The sequence below is a fragment of the Magallana gigas genome, chromosome 2 (assembly GCF_963853765.1).
Source record: "Magallana gigas chromosome 2, xbMagGiga1.1, whole genome shotgun sequence".
Lineage (NCBI taxonomy): Eukaryota > Metazoa > Mollusca > Bivalvia > Ostreida > Ostreidae > Magallana > Magallana gigas.
The window spans coordinates 11295276-11314576 of record NC_088854.1 but is presented as its reverse complement, the minus strand read 5'-3'; the positions used below and the strand labels follow the sequence as shown (position 1 = coordinate 11314576).

General features: G+C 33.1%; 2 protein-coding genes across 6 annotated transcripts in view; one reads left to right on the top strand and one right to left on the bottom strand.

Annotated features, from left to right (window-relative positions):
* Positions 1-7299: 7299 nt before the first annotated feature.
* On the bottom strand, positions 7300-12967 carry LOC105334948 (transcription factor AP-4). 2 transcript variants are annotated; one of them, XM_011438581.4, is made up of 5 exons: positions 12748-12967; positions 11331-11490; positions 9707-9890; positions 9224-9423; positions 7300-9096 (listed from the first exon to the last, which is right to left on the bottom strand). In XM_011438581.4, the coding sequence occupies exons 1-5, from the start codon at positions 12837-12839 to the stop codon at positions 8680-8682; spliced, it is 1053 nt and encodes a 350-aa protein (XP_011436883.1). In that variant the 5' UTR covers positions 12840-12967; the 3' UTR covers positions 7300-8679. The 2 variants fall into 2 exon arrangements, with proteins under 2 accessions (XP_011436883.1, XP_034300762.1); XM_034444871.2 differs by lacking the exons at positions 11331-11490; positions 12748-12967 and adding an exon at positions 10096-10457.
* Positions 12968-14818: 1851 nt separating this feature from the next.
* LOC105334949 (zinc finger protein GLIS2) overlaps positions 14819-19301 on the top strand; it is a 32005-nt gene continuing 27522 nt past the window's right edge. For 2 of the 4 annotated variants that reach the window (XM_020070056.3, XM_011438584.4), the window contains exon 1: positions 14819-14917. The gene's annotated coding sequence lies outside the window, so the exon portion shown is untranslated. Of the gene's footprint in view, positions 14927-19301 lie in introns of all 4 variants that reach the window. The other 2 variants (XM_011438583.4, XM_011438582.4) reach the window with 1 other exon arrangement.

Here is a 19301-nt window from a genome sequence, read left to right as displayed (position 1 = left end):
ATTTCAACATAATGCAATGCTGTCTTTAGAGAAATTCAAATCAAACTGATTTGTTACGTAACGTACTTTTTAAAATGTCCAATTTTTTTTTTAAATCAAGCCGTGTCTAAACTTCCAAATGAGCATCTACAAGTATGAATATTTTACAAATTTGAAAGTAGGTTTGGTAACGTAATCATACAGGAATGTACTTCTTAATATTTTATGCCCCATTTGATTGATTTGGAATCCGTCATATATATGTACCTGGTATATCTACCGATTTAAAACATGCTCTTTGATAATTATTTACTTAAAAAAAACTTTCCTGTTTTAATTCTAGAGATTTTTCCTGATTAAATCTTCCTTTTACGCGGCGGGTATTCATACATGTACATTATCTTGTACATATAGAACAACAGAGGTGTTAAGTTGCATGCAGATATACATGTGAATGTAAGAAAATCTTGGAACAATCTTTTAAAACCTAACTGATAGTAGGTTCGGTTGTTTACACTAGTTGTAATGTCGTTTTTATACAGTCATAAAAATAGATAAATAAATAGATAAGTAGATAAACGAATACAACATGACAAAATGTCAATATGTATGTTTGTCTAAACTTCATTCTGTGGTTTCATTAATATTCAAGGGTATGAATGTTCGTGGATAAACTGAAAATCGCAGTTTCAAGGATACGTAAATTCGTGGCCAATGACCGTATCAATAAAAAATGTTAATAGAAATTACACTTCGATGAACATTTAATTTCAAGGATCAATATAATAACGAAATCCACGAAAATTGGTATTCAACGAATATTGATGAAACCACAGTATACAAAGAAAAAAGAAAGAAAAAATACAAGTAAAGGGAAAAAGTTTTAAAACTTTACATTTTCTGTCTATTCACAATTGGGTCTAATTTTTTAATTATACGAAATGAAAGTAAAATAAGGCGGTATCTTGCAAATTATAACACCTACATGTACTGCCCGCCCCCTTCCAGTCTACACTTATTTGTCAAACGCTATTAACAAATGGCTTTGTTAATTCAAAAGTACATGCGCACCGATACAATTCAAGCACATGCAATGTGCATGCAAGGGATATTTACATGCATTAATTTAATCACGTCACAGCAGCCCAAGCACACACATATTCACATATAAGTACATATACTTATGTATGTATGGCCTGACCATAGCATTCCATACCAAGGTTCCCGTCGACCGTGACAGATTCATGCATTGACAATATTTGGCAGCCGTGGTCTCTTTACCAGTCAAACATCTGTGGAATGTATATGTCTATTGGCTTTTAAATATATCTTCTTTTTAATGAATGGATATAATCCATAAAAATGCTTAGCGGCCAACACCAAGAATAAGTGGACCTTTTATCAGTTTAGATGTAAAGTACACATTTATCTATTCTGTTTTTATATTAATTTGGGTCGAGAATGACAATCATTTCATCTATTTATGAAGAATAATACAAGTGGTCCGAGGGAAGAGGAGGAGGGATGGAGTAGTCCCGGGGTGGGGTGGGGGGGGGGAGTTGTGACATTAAAAACTTATCAGGACAGATAAGTTTTAACTTTTATAAGGTAATGAAAAAGTAAATAATATTGATTTATACAGGGTGTCCCTGTATACCATTTGAAATTCGTATTAATTAAAATATTTGGCCAAAACGTTTTAATTGTGACTCCAATAGAAAGCGAAATCGTTTAATTTTTTTCCCAAAAAAAAGTTTGGGGAGAAAAACATGCTTTTCTTTGAATTATGATGACACAAAATTGCATCATATTTTTTGGTTCAAATGAATTCTGTTCAAAATGAAGGAGCAAGCATATTCCGTTGTAAAACTATTATCAAACAAATAATCAGACTCCGGATATAGTTGTATGAATTATGAAAAAAAAGAATACTCTGAAAAACAACTCAACATACAACATGTTTTTTAAATAGTGAGAAGATTTGAGGAAATTGGATCCATCGAGTGGCTGTTGGGAGAAATTCTACTCATCGACTTGATGTTCTCATTCATTAAGGACGTCATTTGGAGCACACTCTCTTTGAAATTGTTGTATTTTTATAAACATGCTCAATTTGTCAAAAACTTATAAATGTTCGTAAAATTTCTTGAGATATACATTTATGAAAATGCATATGATATTTTGTAAAAAAAAAAAAAGTTAATCAAAAATTACTCAAAGAGTAAACGGTATCAGACTCTAGTATTCTGGGATACCTTGTATGTATGAATACGTCGTTAGTTGGTTTAAACTGGCTTTTCTTTCATTTCCTATGATGAAATATGATGTACACTAACAAACAAACGCCACCACAGCAAAATGCGAGATTATGTATTGGAGGATTCACAAGGAAATAAATTCATTTAAACTATTCTGTCAATTGGTATTGTGACGATATAAAGAAATTCGTTACGAAAGTTTTTAATTAAGTTATTTTTTATCTTTAAGGGACTCAAAATTATTTCGCTTTACCTGTAAATCAGTTATATCCGAATTATTCATAAATGTAAACTATTTGCATAGATTATTAAAGAACTTTGCCGGGAATTTTTTTAAACTTCGCAATACCCGAGACTTCGCTCTATTTGCATCCGAACTAAACGAGTTTTACTGTATTTATTTTAAATATTTCCGATAATGTATCTTCCCCTTAAGTGTTTCCTGACACGATCCTTAACAAACCAGTGTTACATAAGTATGAATTATGTTATAATGTCAATTTTTACTATTTGTATTCCTGTGTGACTATGAATGTTCTGTATATACCTCTGACGATTTTTATTCATGCTTATTCTGTATATATGTTCTTCTTGTATCAAATTATTTGGTTTGAGTGAATAAACTAAACTAACATAAACTCATGGACAAGCTTAAAAACATTATAACAATATTATTTATATTTTTTTCGACGGTCATTTTAACACAGAACAATTGGCATGTGTACAGGCACTTGATAGAGTGTTCGAGTTGTCTTAAAATTGGTTCTACGGGGACCTCTTTCTATAATGTTTTGTGGAACAGATTTGCATCGCAAATTTAATGTAAATTAATCGGAAGGAATCGGAGGGGCCATTAATCATGAACAAATGAGTGATTGAAAGAGAGAGAGAGAGAGAGAGAGAGAGAGAGAGAGAGAGAGAGAGAGAGAGAGAGAGAGAGATCCATATAAAGCTTTGTTCAGGATTTTTCTCTTTGTTCCATTTTATAATTTCATAATTTGCCGACAAAAACATTTACAGTAAGACCTAGTTACTAGGATATGCAAAAATTCAATACATTCATAAACAAGTTATCAACAGCATTCAGAAATTCAGCTCTTCTGATCAATCGTTGACCATCATTTGCCCTGAGATGATCCGGTCCCATTGTCTGACTGAATCTCTTGCCCAATCGTCTGTCTGAAATTTCCCCATTTCTAATTTTTATCCAAAAGGTTTTCTTGTCTAACTGCATGTCTGGATGGCTTCGTTGTCCTATTGTCTATCTGAATGGTTCCCTTGTCCATTCGTCTGTATTGGTGGTCACCTCGTCGAGTTGTCTACCTGAGTGAAATGTCTGTTTGATTGGTCCATTTTTCCAGTCGTTTGTCTGAGTGGTTCTCTTGTTCAATTGTGTGTCTAAGTTGTTCCCTTCTTTTAATGTCCGTCTTGATTGGCTCTCTTGTCCCAGCTTCTATCTGCATAGTTTCTTGTAAATCGTTTGTCTTAGTGGGCTCTTGTCTAATCGTCTGATTAAGTATTCCCTTTGTCTGGTTTGCCCTCTCATCCAATCGTCAATCTGAATGGTTCTTTTGCCAAATAGTCTGTGTCTGTCTGAGTGGTCCCCTTGTCCAAACCTATGTCTGATTGGTCTTGCATAATCGTCTATCTGAATAGTTCTTTAGTCCGATGTCTGAATGGCCCCCCTAGTCCAAACCTCCGCCAAAGTGGTTCTTTAGTCCAAACGTTTGTGTGAGTGTTCCTTTCTTCAAGTGTCTGATTAAGCGGTCCATTTTTCCAACCTTTTTTTTTTTTTTATTGTAGAGTCGTCAATCTTAGTGGTTCTGTTTTCCGTCGAATTATCTGTTATAGCAAATCTTTATGGTTAGAATTGGTTGTTCCTTTGTCCTATCGTCCTTTTGATTGGTTCCTTTGTCTTTTCGCCATTTTGATTGGTTCCTTTGTCCCATCGTCCTTTGGATTGGTTCCTTTGTCCTATCACCATTTTGATTGGTTCCTTTGTCCATCGTCCTTTTGATTGGTTCCTTTGTCCATCGTCCTTTTGATTGGTTCCTATGTCATATCGTCCTTTTGATTGGTTCTTTGTCCTATAGTACTTTTGATTGGTTCCTTTGTATATTCGTCTGATAGAGTGGTTACCAACCACCCTTGAAGATACTTTTTCTGAATATTACAATATAGTGCATATACATATGATTACTTTTTTACAAATAAGGTGTCAATTTATACATGAACGATAATGAAAAAAATTAATATACTTGTAAAGTATTTGTGTTAGATTATTTATCTCTGAGACGAGTCCGACATCTAACATATTGATCTTTAACTATCAGGAAATTTTTACCGTATGTGTAATCTTGACTGAGGTTGCAGCTATAATAATGTAATGCTGATTTAAATAGTATTACATCTAAACAAAAATTTGTCGTCTAAAGCCATGGTCCGTTGTCTTCATATTAGCTCTCTTCCAGACTGGAGGGACTTGTACGTATGGGCTGTGATTTGTGACAATGTCAAACAAAACCAATCGAAATTAAATAATTTTTGTGAAATATGGTTAAAAATATTACTTTTACTTAATTTCTACTTATGATACGCAAAATCTAGAGTATGTGTGGGGGAGGTGGGGGTAAAAACCTCTTAGATTTCAATGTTTTGGGGTTCATATTGATTGGTTCAATCGAATGTTTTGAAAATTTATTCAGGATGTTTTATTATTGTTGCTCTACCTTGAAATCTATTTTATCCATAAAGGAAGAGAAAAGACGCTGTACATATAAGGATACGGCGTACAACATCAAGTGCCCATGCACAGTGATATTCGAACCAGCAACCTTGTGAATGTGTGTATTTTACTTGTCACTCAGTACTCAATTACCAATTAGAAGATAATACACTATGTGCTTGAAGCATGCTTACACTTTGAAGTCAATGTCATTGCTATCATTCTAGGACACAAATCAATAAGCCAAAGAGGAGACTTTCGTCGTTTAAGGTCACACAGGGCCAAAGTTATTACTGTTCACCCAGTATAATGTTTGTATACATATGAAAATAAACACATTAGTTTGTCTTGGCGTTGAGGTTGTTGATTTTCATCAAACTCAAAAGTTATACAGAACGATGTAAGGATCTTGACCTCTGGTTGCGACTTGGGCCCTGGACCTTTGCTGGACATCAAGGACACTTCAGGTTTGGTTGAGCCCCCCCCCCCCCCCCCAAGCTTTTGGATAGCTGTTGGCTGTCAATTAATGGAAGTGATGATACACTCACAGCATTTAAAAATCATTTTAAAACAACTTTTTTAATGGATTGCTAAATATTTAAAACAAAACGAGGACGAAATTAACAGTAGTATTAAAATGAGTACAATTTGTCGTAAGAAAAATTCGTTGTTTGCCTTAATGGTCGTTCGGCAAATTTTAAGTGTTGATCGTTTGAGACTAGGACTTAAGACTTAAGTCAAAAGCAAAAAAATGATAAGAACCACGTGCTGAAAATCATTAATTTCTTGTTTTGAGGTTTCGTCACGGATTACTGATTTTTAATCCGTATTGCTTTATTTTATGTGCTATTGTTGAGAAAACATATCAGTTACAAAATGATGAAAATTTAATGTCATTTTATTTCATTATTTTCAAATTATGTTATTAATCAGGGAGAAATTTTTATAAATGTGTAAGTGATATAAATTTACTGTTGCAACATTGTTCAGAGTCTTCCCATGCACCTTCAAACTTCTTTTTTTAAAAGTCAATTAGCAGTTGCGCATCTCAACCTTAAATTCTAGGTGATGGTGACCTTACAATCATGACCAATTCCTTCAAAACAGTGTTTGGTTGATGTATAATTCCGCTACACCCTTTTAAAGAGGGTAATGTCGTATATATCCTTGACACAATACACAATTCAAAGGCCAGGGTCTCTGCTATACCTACGTTATAAAACAATTTTTGCATCTTTCTAAATTCGTATAGAATACTTATGAGAATTTTCGTCTTTAATATGTTGTATGGCAGATATATAATAGTATACCGTCCTTAAGATGAAATCATATGGTAAGTTTAAAGGTGTCTTTACATGATTATTTAATATAGTTGTATATATGTACATCAGATTAAAAACAAACAAAATTTCACACTGCAGAGCACTTACGAGAGAACGTATACAAAACAAACTTTATTACTCTTCAAAGTGCTCAGAATTACGCTAAACTCTGATCAAGTCTACGGAGAGTTTACAGTTGACTTTTTAATGTCCTTGTTACAAATGCTGTTGCACTCAACTTGCACCCCCCCCCCTTTTTTATGGGGGGGGGGGGGGGGGGGGGGGGTTGATATCCCTCCTTTTTTAAAGAGAGAGAGGGGGGTTGAGGAAAACATGATCGTTTTATGTAAAGAAATTTCCCGAGACAGCGGGAATCTCCATATTTTATGTCGTTATTGCTGTCCTTTTATTTGTAGGCCACTTGTTAACATCTAGGCGGATATATCGATTTCTGATCACTGGCACATTGCCAGCTAGACAGACTAATCCAAACACACAATAGAGCAGCTTGTAATCGGCCCGATAAACTGCCATGTAGAATGGAAATAAAGACAGAAAATCTCCACACAATATGAGGATACAAGACCTGCAATTCAACTAAGAACCTTAAAAAATAATAAATACGCTAGAACAATGAACAGCTTTCGCGTCAATCACTTGGATCTGTGCCAGTTAATTTGCACAATGCATGTTCCGATGAATAAAAATAGTTTTAGACTAGAGTATTGATTTTTATACCTGGCACATTGCCAAGGCGCCAACTTATTTTACGCTAAAAGCTTACACCAAATGCAAAATGCATGTCAATGGCCCAATGTGGCAACCTTCGCTCAAATACGAGGCCATGTTTGTGTAGACAAGTTTGGTTTTAATCAATGACTTTCTCACTTTAAATGCTAATGAAGTGAGTTGAACCGAGACAAGATATGAATGGGACGACGTCTTTGATCTAGCATCTACGTCTTAACCATAAATTCAACCATTTTTAACACACTAAAACAAGAGAAACACCGTGTTTACATTTACCACAATTTATTGTACCTCCAGATTGAATTTCCAGAAAAACAAACTCTAATATAAAGAAACAGAAAATAGTATCAATTTGTAAGCATCCTTCACATAAAAAAGTTACAAAATTAGCAAAAGTATTTTAATAAAAACTTTTGTAGCACTAACTTATGCATTAAGGAAGAATTTATGTAAATAAACATTGCATGGCTTTGACAACCAAACAAATTATGTAATTTTTTTCAACAACAAAAAAAACCCAGAATAAAGCTAAAAATATTTCCAGTTCATGTTTACAGATTTTAAAATCAAATACAACTGAATATCAAACAATAAATAACATGGTATATACATGTTTGTGAATAAAAAAATGCACCTAGTCATAAATGCTTGCTTCACAATTTGTATCACCAAAACTACCTCTTTTTTTAATCAGTTATCATTTACTTCAAGAAAGGGTTAAAGAAGCCTCATCACAAAGACTTGAAAGATATAGATCATATTTGTTTTAGCAAATAACAACTCAAACATTAACAACAAACAACAATTGCCACATATCATCCCCCTCTCCACTGAAGTTGGAATCTGTCAAAAATCCCAATCTTCAGGTATTAGGGGTGAAGTATGCATTGCTATGTGCATTTTGCTGGTCATTGACAGTGACCCATACATTGCTAAACAATAACATGTACACATTAACATTTACTACACACACTCACTCTCCTATGTAAATTCTGTGCATCTGGAGAATGCCTCAGTGATTGAATGCTAGCGGTTAAATTTACTCAGGTTTGTTACAATAAGCACCACAGACTCACAAGAAAGCTATATGGAAAACATTCAATTCACAATTCAATTTTCTTCAAAAAAAAACTTTAATAAAAATTTGAAAGAGCAGCATTTTGTGGCTTCAACAGACAACTCTTTCATACAAAAATAAAACTTAACAACTGCAATAACAAAGTTTGATACAATGACGGCGACCTATTTACAAATGTACATGATCAATAAATTACAAGAAATGAAAATAAAATGCCTCCCTTCCATATCTTCAAAAGAACAATTCCCCAAATTTAATTATTTTTTTTACTTTTCAAAGAAAAATTAATATTAAATTTTGATAATTGAATCTATCGTAAAGAAATGATTCAGTATTAAAGGCAATAAAGATTTGAGGACATCACAAACTGTATACAGTTACAAAAAATTGAGCAGTTCCTTGGGTGAGAAGCACTCTTCTGAAATAATCGAATGACACATTACATAAAGTATACAAACACATTTCGTATGAAAAGGGCAGTTTTTCTTTTAATGTCAATGGAACCATGAAGTTACTATGTACAGAGTGGCGGGATGGATGAAGAATGAAGAATCTACAAGGCTGATCTTATGACTTCTGAACTATGACATTTGGTCGACAGTAGTAATGTACCATGTTTGGTCGATGTAATAGATTAGTGGCGATGGGGAACTTCTCGTGATATTGTGATGATGAGAGGTGGGGATGTAGTTCTGTCAGTTGAACTTCTGTGACAGATTGTCTGGAGTCTATTTTCTCAAATGGAATAGGAGAGTCACGGTCTTCCGGTTCACTACAAGTAACACTACTTTCTTTCTCACTCTCGTCACTATGAGGAATGCCTCGGTGATGTGTTGTTCGTTCATTAAACCCTAAACGGTCCCCTTCCAGGTGTCGGATTGCTTCCACAATTGTCTCCAAGTTTCTGCGAGACATGGATTCAGAATCAGAATTCCTTTCCTGCATTTTGTCATCCTCCTCAGATTCTACCTGTTCCACGTAAACCTGCAATGTAAAAAAATGAAAGTTCTAAGTAAGTGAAAAAAAAGGCATTTCAAGTAACATGACAATCTTTCCATCATTTCTCATCATTTATCTCCATTTAAAAAAAAACCAACAGAACAATACATACCACTTTATCCTTTGATCTCTTTTCTGGAATATCTTCAACTGTTGTTTGATGTTCTTGCTTCAAATGAAGTGATTGATTTTGTTTCTGTAACATCATTCGCAAATGTCTCTCTCTGTCAAGCTGGCATCGCAGGTCTATCATCTCTCGCTTAATTTCATTGATGTCTTCAAAGTCTGCCGATATTCCCTCATCTGATGATTCTGCAATTCAAGTCATCTTTATGAGTTCATTGAGAACAATTGAAATGAAATTCCTTTGATTATTTTACTTTCCCTTTTAAATATGCCCATGTATTATAAATACATTGAAAAAAAAAAATAATTCCCATCACAAAAAAAATTTACTCATGTAAATCTTTCATTTCTCATCTCACATAAATGTCTTGTTAAATCTGTCCTTATCCCAGTTGTCGCATTCAAGGATTGAGCAATGTATATAATTTACATACTGTCTAAAACTAAAAAATTCATACAAACAGCACACCTGTATCTCGCTTCTTCCGCTTCGTCGGAGGTGACGGGTTGTAGTTGACCGAGACTTGCTTTTCATAATCGCTTCCTAGTAAGCGTTTAAGCTGGGTGCTCAGCTGGTTGTTGATAGCCAAAAGTCTGGTCTTGTCACTTTCTAATTGCTGAATATAGTCTGATGTCTGCTGCAGAATGGCAGCCTAAAATAAGAAATATTTACACTGAATTTCTGTTCAATAATTGTAAAATTTTCAAACGATTGAAAAAAGGTGTGAAATCATGTTAAATCATATGAATATACTTCCAAAAATTCATTATTATTGTTGTCCTTTCATTTTAATTATAATCACTCAAAACAAAGATATGACATGCAATTTGCACAAAATACAGTGTTGGCCTGATTACCACATCAGCTGATGTCTCGTTACTTGTTTGGCATTTGGCCAAGTGCTTGCCCAACATTTAATAATGTCTGTTTGCTTTAGAGAGAACCTGGTGACCAAGTAATGTTTGTATACCCAGATTGTCTGTATCAGTTGAATCGATTCATTTCATGCCTATACTACACTAATGTCACTGACCTACTTTTTCATTTTCTACCCGACTCATCGCTTTCTATGTTTATCTTGCTACCAACTCCTAACGACCGAACTCTTTCAAATGTGTAAACCCTTCAGTAAACACAATCCTTACAAACATTTCATGAATGGCTCATTGTGTGATACACTTGAGTAATTTCATATTTAGGTTTTACCAAAACCAAAGGCATCCCAAGAATCTCAGGTAAAATATATAATACACAGGGATAACATTTTAACTGGAGCACGGTCACAAACCTGTCGTTGCCCATCCTACTTGATCTGAATTTGTCTACACAACTATCTTAAGTGATAACCATCAAACACTTGCAACAGCCATTAAATCAAGCCTTCTTTACACACAGCCTCTGTTTGAATGAATGCTTACTCAAACAGTTTTTAAACCCAACTGGAATTCCCATCAATGAGAGCCACTCCTTTACGACACATGAGCTGCTGACTAAACATTGTCCAAAAAAAAGCAGAAACCATGTAACACCAGTTTAAAAACAGATGTGATTCAACAGAAAAAATTGATTTTGTTTATTTTTTTTCTAACCACTGTATGATATAGGGTTTTATAAATTAATAAAATCTAATTCTTCAATATGGTAAAGGTAGGAGTCTTTAAGTCAACAATTTTCATCTGATCACTGTGATAAAGGGATCAATAATTGCCATCATACCATACAGGCTGGCAAAGCAATATAAACGGCACACAGCTTCCAATGAACACATCAGTTAAAGCTTGTCTAGACACACTAATTTATTTTTATGCAGAAAGCCTTGCCCATCATCAGCTGATCCATGGCACTGAGCCAAGAAATGAATACACATTTTTCACTCTTTACTATCAGGATATCAGGTGCAGCAGTGAAAAATTACACAACAGCAGTTGATAAGAAATACAGTCACATGCTTGTTCATCATGTTTCATGCTTCAGCTGTTACTTTTTTCTCACTATTTGGAATTCCTTAAATTCTTTATGTAAAAAAAAAAATTAAGATTGATGTCATGTGAGGATATAAATTTTTTTCAACATTGAAAATTAGTTACAATACCTTGCTTAGTTTTTCTCCATCACTATGGGGAATCAGAGATTTTAAACTCTGAAAGCCGGCATTGATGCTTTGCATTCTTCGTCTTTCATTGCTGTTGGCAATTTCTCTCCTCATTTTCTTCTCATTTTCCATATGGGCTTTACCTGGCACAGATTGTGATCTGCAACATAAATGAAAAATTAAATAACAATTTCAAAACAAAAACAAAAATACACTATTCATTTATAAATTACCTATCATAATTCTCTGTTACAGCTATAAAAAGTAAATTGAGGGAAAAAAAATTCTTGAATTTCAGAGATTTTTCATTATATATTACAATTATATTTTTCACATATTGTAGCACAACAAAGAAAACTGAATTGCCACATATCATTTATCTAATAACTTCATATTTCAATAAAATTAATTGTAAATATTTATATTTTCCAGTGTCTTTGCCTGTGATAACACTACATATCGATTTTTACTATAAAACTCATAAAGCCAAATTGAGGTGCCAGCGGGGTTTGCTTATATTTAAATATTTAATCATACGATGGTTTAAAATTATATAAATATAAGAAATAACGAATCATTCTCTGAAATTATGAGGAGATAATTTCGGTCGGGGCGTGATCAAATCTATCATAAAGCCCTTTGGGTTTTATTGGATTTAATCACACCCCGACCGAAATTATCACCTCATAATACTCAAAGAATGATTCCTTATATAAACTATTTTTTAACAAGTGCATGTAAACTTATGCAATAAGCACAACTATCTGCTTCATAAAAAAATCTGGAACCGTGCCAAAAAAATCCTCTACAGCATTTAGCGAATTTATTTACAATCCTGTGTTAGTATGGTGGACTAATACACTATAATATTGCTTTTTATTTTTTATATAATATCAGTGAGCAGTGTCAGCAGTGACACTACGTGTTGACAAAACACGATTCACAGATAAGGTCATATGAATAACACATCAGCATATTGTGGCCATCTCATTTAGTACAAATATTCAGCGTCTAAGTTCTCATATATCTGTAAAAATGATGTCAAATCAATAAGAGAGCAAAGCATTTCAGTTTAGAAATGAAAATGAGTCTAGAGACGATTGCAGTTCGTAAAACATTTTGATATAAATGCAATGCAGTATTCAGTTGTCTGCCCTTTGTTTTCAGTCACGCCATGTGCGGTCTCGTGCTCCGGCAAACACATTTCGGTTTGTCATCAAAGTACAAGAAACAGCATCCAATATTTTTGTCAACTTATACACAATCATGTTCTTAATATCATAATCAATCATATAGTAAACGTTTAAAATCGAATTAATCATTGAAAACCATGAAAATTTACAAAACAAGCTGGGCTATGACGCCGCTACGCAATGTTTATATTATGGAAGGCGTGCGTACTCGCGTCGCTACTCACCTTCCCAGAACAGCTGTTAATTCCTCTCTTTGCAAATCGTACTCCGAGTACAATTTTCTCCTTTCGCTACTTCTGTACACATTCGACATCATAACTCCTTTGAAATAACAAAGTTTGCAAAAGTTTTAATCCAAGGAAATAATAAAGTTGTATTCCAAGTTTACTACCGGGTCGTCGTGGCTTCAGTAGAATGAGTATTAATTGGCGGGAAACAGCTGTAGGTCGATTCACCAAGGCGGTGCGCTGGCTGACTGCATTTCATATTTAATCTAAGAATGTTTTGAATTAATTTTAGCATTCATAAAATTTTAAAAGTATTTGAATTGAAATGTTATTTACTTTGTACATCCAACAACACTACAAATATTCCGTTTATGCACGAAACATAACGAACTATTTTGTAGTGCGCAATCGATTCACTTTCCCAAGCTGTACTTGTTTTCCCGTTGGCAAGACGCGGGAAACAAACCAACAGCTGTTTGGCTCAGTGCCAAATTTGAGTAAGGAGAATATGAAAATTTGTGTTCATGTTTTTCACTTATTATAAATCAACAAGCCATTTTCTCCGGATGCCACGTTGTATAGAGTTTTATATTACTTCATTTGTTATATATCGATGATCAATATATTTCATTATTTCAATCTTTATCTGCATTTTTGCAAACCCATATTTAATGTTACTGAAATCTCTTTTGTAACACCGAATGTCTGGAATGCAGACTGCTCTATGACACATTACCATATTTGTAGTAACTAAATTTAGATGTCAATCAGCTGAGCCAGTGCATGTTACAGATTGGTTCATCAGGTCAAGGAAGGCAGCTGGCTTGGGTGAAGCGAGTGTTTACCAACACGGCAGAGACCTGGTGAACTGGGAATGGGGTGAACACACAATACTCAGCAGAATTAATCGTCAGATATACGATGTCCTTCACATGTAAACATTTCTGCTGTTGCAAGGAATACACAGTCTTGTATTTGCAAATGACAACTTTTTCACTGCAGACACAGATTTGGATTTTTGAACGAATTTTGTTAATTATTTTGACAAAAATTAACCGAAATATTGTTTTTATATAGTTAATTTCTGAACACTTTATTTATTTATTAATTAGGATTTATTCATCAATATCTAGACCTACAATTATATTTTCCACTTATGCATTTCCAAGTGCTTCGTAAAAAGGTCGCTCAAAAGATCAAACATTTTTGCCGTTAATTTAGCGAATAACACTGATATTACTCTATAACAAAATATACCAAGAAAAGTCAGTTGCCAATTTTGGAAAAATAGGAAAATATCTTATTCAATGAAAATTTAAAAAATCATAATTTATGACGCGTCCATATAATTTCTTATCGATTTCAAAAGGTCACTCGAAAGCTAAGACTTGTTCTGTTAATTAACTCACTACGCCATTTTTAGGAAGAGATAAAATAAAATTAATGGTTAGGTACGATTATAGATCCTTTTTACAAGCACAGCAATACCATTTAGAAAAATTTATGGGTGATAATTGTCTCATATTTCTTTTTCTCTAGGTGGACAGTTTGAGAAAAATTATAAATTTAAAAGATTTTACCAAAAATAGTTTAATTTTCATTTATTTATTTTTTAATAACGTCAACTCTTCTGAATAACGTTACATTTTGATAGATCTTTGGTATTAATTAAAGCAAATAGCTTAGAAAGTTTTTTTCTCCATTTTTGCAACCATAACAATATTATTTCAAAATTTTCATAGAGAATGATTGTGCCATATTTCTTCTCATCGTTGGAAACCCATGGTCGGCAAGAGAAGCGAGACCGACCGTGGTTTCCGACGATGATTACTTCCGTAAATCGCAAGCTTGAGGAAGGTTTATAAAATAAATTACCAATAATTAATTTTGTTTAAATATTTTCTTTCTTCTTATTTTTTTTATTAAATACCAAATGGCTTTTCTAATGTATGTATATAATTTTTTAAATGATATTCATTCATTGAATTAACAAAAATTGCATCAACAACCAAAAAAAAACCTGTCCATGAAAATATTTGTTTTGTATTCAAAGAAAGATAACTCCTATATCTATTTACTTTGTTTGACTTGCAGGGGGTCTTACGCATGCGTATTATTCAGAACCAGCATGTTGCATTGTTGACAGCAAAGAGGAAATTCCAGAGAGGTGAGAAAGGTAGATATGACTTTACGACGTGTAAAAGATAATAATACTTTGTGACTTCTCCTCACTGACTAGTTTTACGTGACATGGTTTAATTTATTTTCATTTTGGTTAAAATTTTCAAGAGAACTTTAGTCCATTTTTTTACATTTTGGAAATTGCAATGTAACGTTAAGCTACAGGAACTCCAAGATTATTTTTTCTGTTGATAACACATACTTGATATTAATAGAACACATTTTATTGGGACTTGCTGGCATTAGACATTATACTAAATAATGTCATATAACTGTTATGTTTTAAGATTTTTACAGTGCATTGTTCAAAATTACTTTCAAGCTCTGACAGCTTTATTTGATTATAAAATGTTTAAATTTTTTAATTGAAATGCATAGGAAAATCCAAAGAGGGGCTTTTAGTCCATGTCTTTGCTTGCTATATCAAAAACAACACAAATGACATTTCTAAATCAAGAGCAATGCATTCTCCTCTCATATATATATACTATAAAAAATTATGTATTTGAAACTAAACCTGTAGCTTAAAATTCGTCAATCATTCTGCCATACTAAGTTGAGCCTCATCTCAAAAGAGTTTCTTTGCCGCATAACAGTTAACATTGCATGCTGCATAAAGAGTGCATTTTGATATTGAGTAGACATTTAAGAAATAAACAACGTTATTTAGTGAATATGGCGTTATGAATAGCAATTGCTCTGTTGGCATATTCCATGATGCACGGTAGCGCATCATGGAACAAATACCAAAGGGCAATTGCTATTCATAACGCCATATTCACTAAATAATCATTGTTTATTACTTAAATTTGCATTTTACCACTCACAAATACCCTGTATCAGCCTAGACCTTGACTTTTAGCTATTGCATCAAAAATAAACATTCAGACTATAATGTATCTTTTTAATTCACATAGATTTGTTATCAGAATCAATAATATGTTATTTAACAGTAATTCCTTTAAAATGTTATTTTAAGACATTTTTTAATTTAATACATCAATTTTATGGAGTTGGAGAAAACACATAATGTATCGTTTAAAGTGGTTTAAATCTATAACGTCATGGAAAAGTATATGACGTCACACCTTTATGACGTCATAGTATACAGACAGAGCAATTGCGATTATAGAAAAATAATTGCAGTTCCTTCGTATGGACTTATAGTGGGAAAGAACAATGGATATGCAAATATAGTTATATATTTGCGTATTATATTGGCATATTATATTTGCATATTATATTGGCATATTATATTTGCATTTTATATTGGCATATTATATTGGCATATTATATTGGCATATTTTCCATGATGCGCTAGCTAGTAAAATTTCTGTTGATAGTTTGAACTTAAAAAAATAAAGTCTACGCATATGCATTGGTTGAAAACAAAGATATTTTTCTGTTGCTGAGAACATGGGAGTTGTCAGAAAGAATCTTGCACATTAAAGAATATTTTGACAGAAGTTAAAACCTACCTATTTCATTAGTGGTGATGTATGCAATAAATGCTCACCGTTGTTTGATTATATACAGATACTTACCTTAATAACTACCGTTACTTGTCCAATATGGTTATGGGTGTTTCAGTGAATTTTTGCCGAATTGTATAGGTCAGTTTAGCTATCAAAGTTCAGTACCATGCATTTATGTAAACAATAACTTTACAAAATATAGGTACACAAATTATACTTCACATGACCTTGAATTTGTTGCGTGGACCCTGAGGTCCACGCAGAAAAGATATAAGCGAGGTTAAACCGGATGCTATGGGGAAAATTCAACCTGCGCATGAGCTAGCCTGGTTCCTGTGCGTAATGGGTAGCTCAGGGAACCAGGCTAGCACACGTTTATCTGAATCGGGATCGGGATTCCGTGCCATATGCATATATAAGTTCAAAGGCACTGTAAGAAACAAAGTATTCCTTTTAAAGAAATGATTGGCATGTGATATGAACTATCAGTATTATGGAATAAGTTAATGTTATGCCGAAACTACAACATGCATCAAATGGCATAATTTGCAAAGTTTTCTTGTTTTCCGAATACACAAGTAACTTAACTTTACTTTTATAGTAGGCGAGGCTAGAGAACTTCCCAATTAAATTTTTTAAAGCATATTAGTGTGATTGAATAATTATGTCACTGTATAAAAGTTTAAATCTCAAGAAAAATGCATCAAAATTTGAATTTTTCAATTTACACAAAGCTGTCACTGCATAGTTAACAAAGTAGTGCGAATCGTTATGTGTGCGCAAATAGTAGAATTCACCGAATGTCTGATACTATACATGTATGCAATCTTCATTCATAGATAGATCATAATTAATTTAGAAGTATGAACCCTTTTAATTCTGAGATAAAAAAGTCAGGGCTATACATACATGTATACGTAATACAACGTATAAATTTAGTGGTTAAAAGCAGAGGGCTAGAGTCGGTGGAATCTCTGATAATCTTAAGGCTTTCACGTTTTCGTTGGAAACACATGCAAATGGTCCACGTATTGTAGTCCTTTTTTGAAGGACAGCAACTTGTTTTACAATAATCACACTTTTTTTGCTGAAATTGGATTATTAGTATACTATACTAGTATTTGCTGCATCTGCACTGATTATAAATTCAGGGCTCTCACACCATCATTTGGTACTTGGACCAAGGCTGTTAAAATTGGGTTATCTGCAACACTATAGGTTAATTGGGAAATCCTATCAACACTAGAAAATAGATTAGGTTTCTGGTGTTTTGTTATAAACTGCACTTCAGTTTTGTAATACACAGGAAACACAAATACCAAGTTTATATTACATATTTTATAGTTTTATATATATAACCATGAATACTGGTATATGTTCTTAATTTTGAAAGTAAGGATAATTTGGAAAAACAACACAGACTGTAAGTACCAGTAATTTGAGTTGGGACAGGGGCCTGTCAACAGCCTTTCAACAGCTCCATTTATAGACAATCAGGAGTCTTGTTATTGATACAATAAAACTTCCTGTTAATCATTGTAATTAAGATGGCATGGGACGCCTCCTTATTGTAACGTACCTCCTATTGAAATAATGAAATCAAGTACATGTATTATTTTATGTAACAGTATTATAATAACATTTTACCCCCAAAATTGTTACCTAACAGTATAGCGTGAGGGGTTAGGGCGTTAACTACAAATCTGTAAGTTGTGAGTTTAAGGGTCCTCCACACACCTGGGAAAAATTCTGCATAGGCCCATTCTTCTAAATTACTCAAAGATATGGATTTATAGCATTTGTTCGACTTGAAAATGAGTTTTTAGATTTTACCGCTGTTTATGAAAATAAAAATCTTTGCAGTATTCGAACTCGGGACCTGCGGGTTGGTAGACCGAGGCAACACCCACTGCACCACAAAAATACACAACTTTTGGTGGTATGAATTGTTTCAAAATGCGCTAAAATTGCCATGTGGTGACGTTCTTTTTTAAAAAGTAGAAGTCAAGGGATGTCAAGGATCCTTAAATTCCACTGGGCCTTTTATAATTTACCTTTGCCAGAATTTTAATTATTTTTTAAATCAAATAATTAGAAAATAAAAAATTCCAAAACCATGAAAGTATTTTGATTATAATGTACTTATATCCACATTAATGTTGACAGGTGCCCCATACCACCTTATTACTTTATACACATACATGTACTTAGTTCTGACTAAATAAGGTGGTCAGGTTTTGTTCTTTTAGCATCAGCAATCAAATTGCCTTTGTAAAGTTGATTCTTTTTTGGATCATATTCTGGATTCTATAAAACTTGATGGTCATTGCAAATTAAAAAGATCTTAAAACCATTAAAGAAAAAATGCACAAAATATATATCATTGCATTCTAATGTACTATTCAAAAATGATCAGTTTAAAAAAAGAGAGAAGCCTTTTTTATTTTTTTTTTAATTTCTTTTGTTAAAAAGTGTTTATTCAATACAAGTTTTTTAGTTTGAGTTTAATTATGTATGAATTTAATTCTTTTTATAACTACATATAATTAACAGTAAAATACTTTCTTTGGTGGTTCATTTGGACTATAAAGTTATTGATCTTTGCTAATGTGATTTTAAAAATATTCATATTTTTTGCAATGCCCACTACCTTCATACCAGCGTGAATCATCAAAGAGAGCATTTTAATTATTGTTTAAATGATTTTCCCCTGTGAGGTCTGGTTCAATGCTAAAAATATGGCTGCATTGCATGAGATAATTTGCATTAACTTTGAGCAGTTGGGTCTTAACATTTTGGCCAGTTTACAGACTAAAGTCAGTCCCAAGATATTTATTCAGCACATTTGGACAATTTTTAATAAAAACACACATACCTGTGAAAGAAGTGCAATTG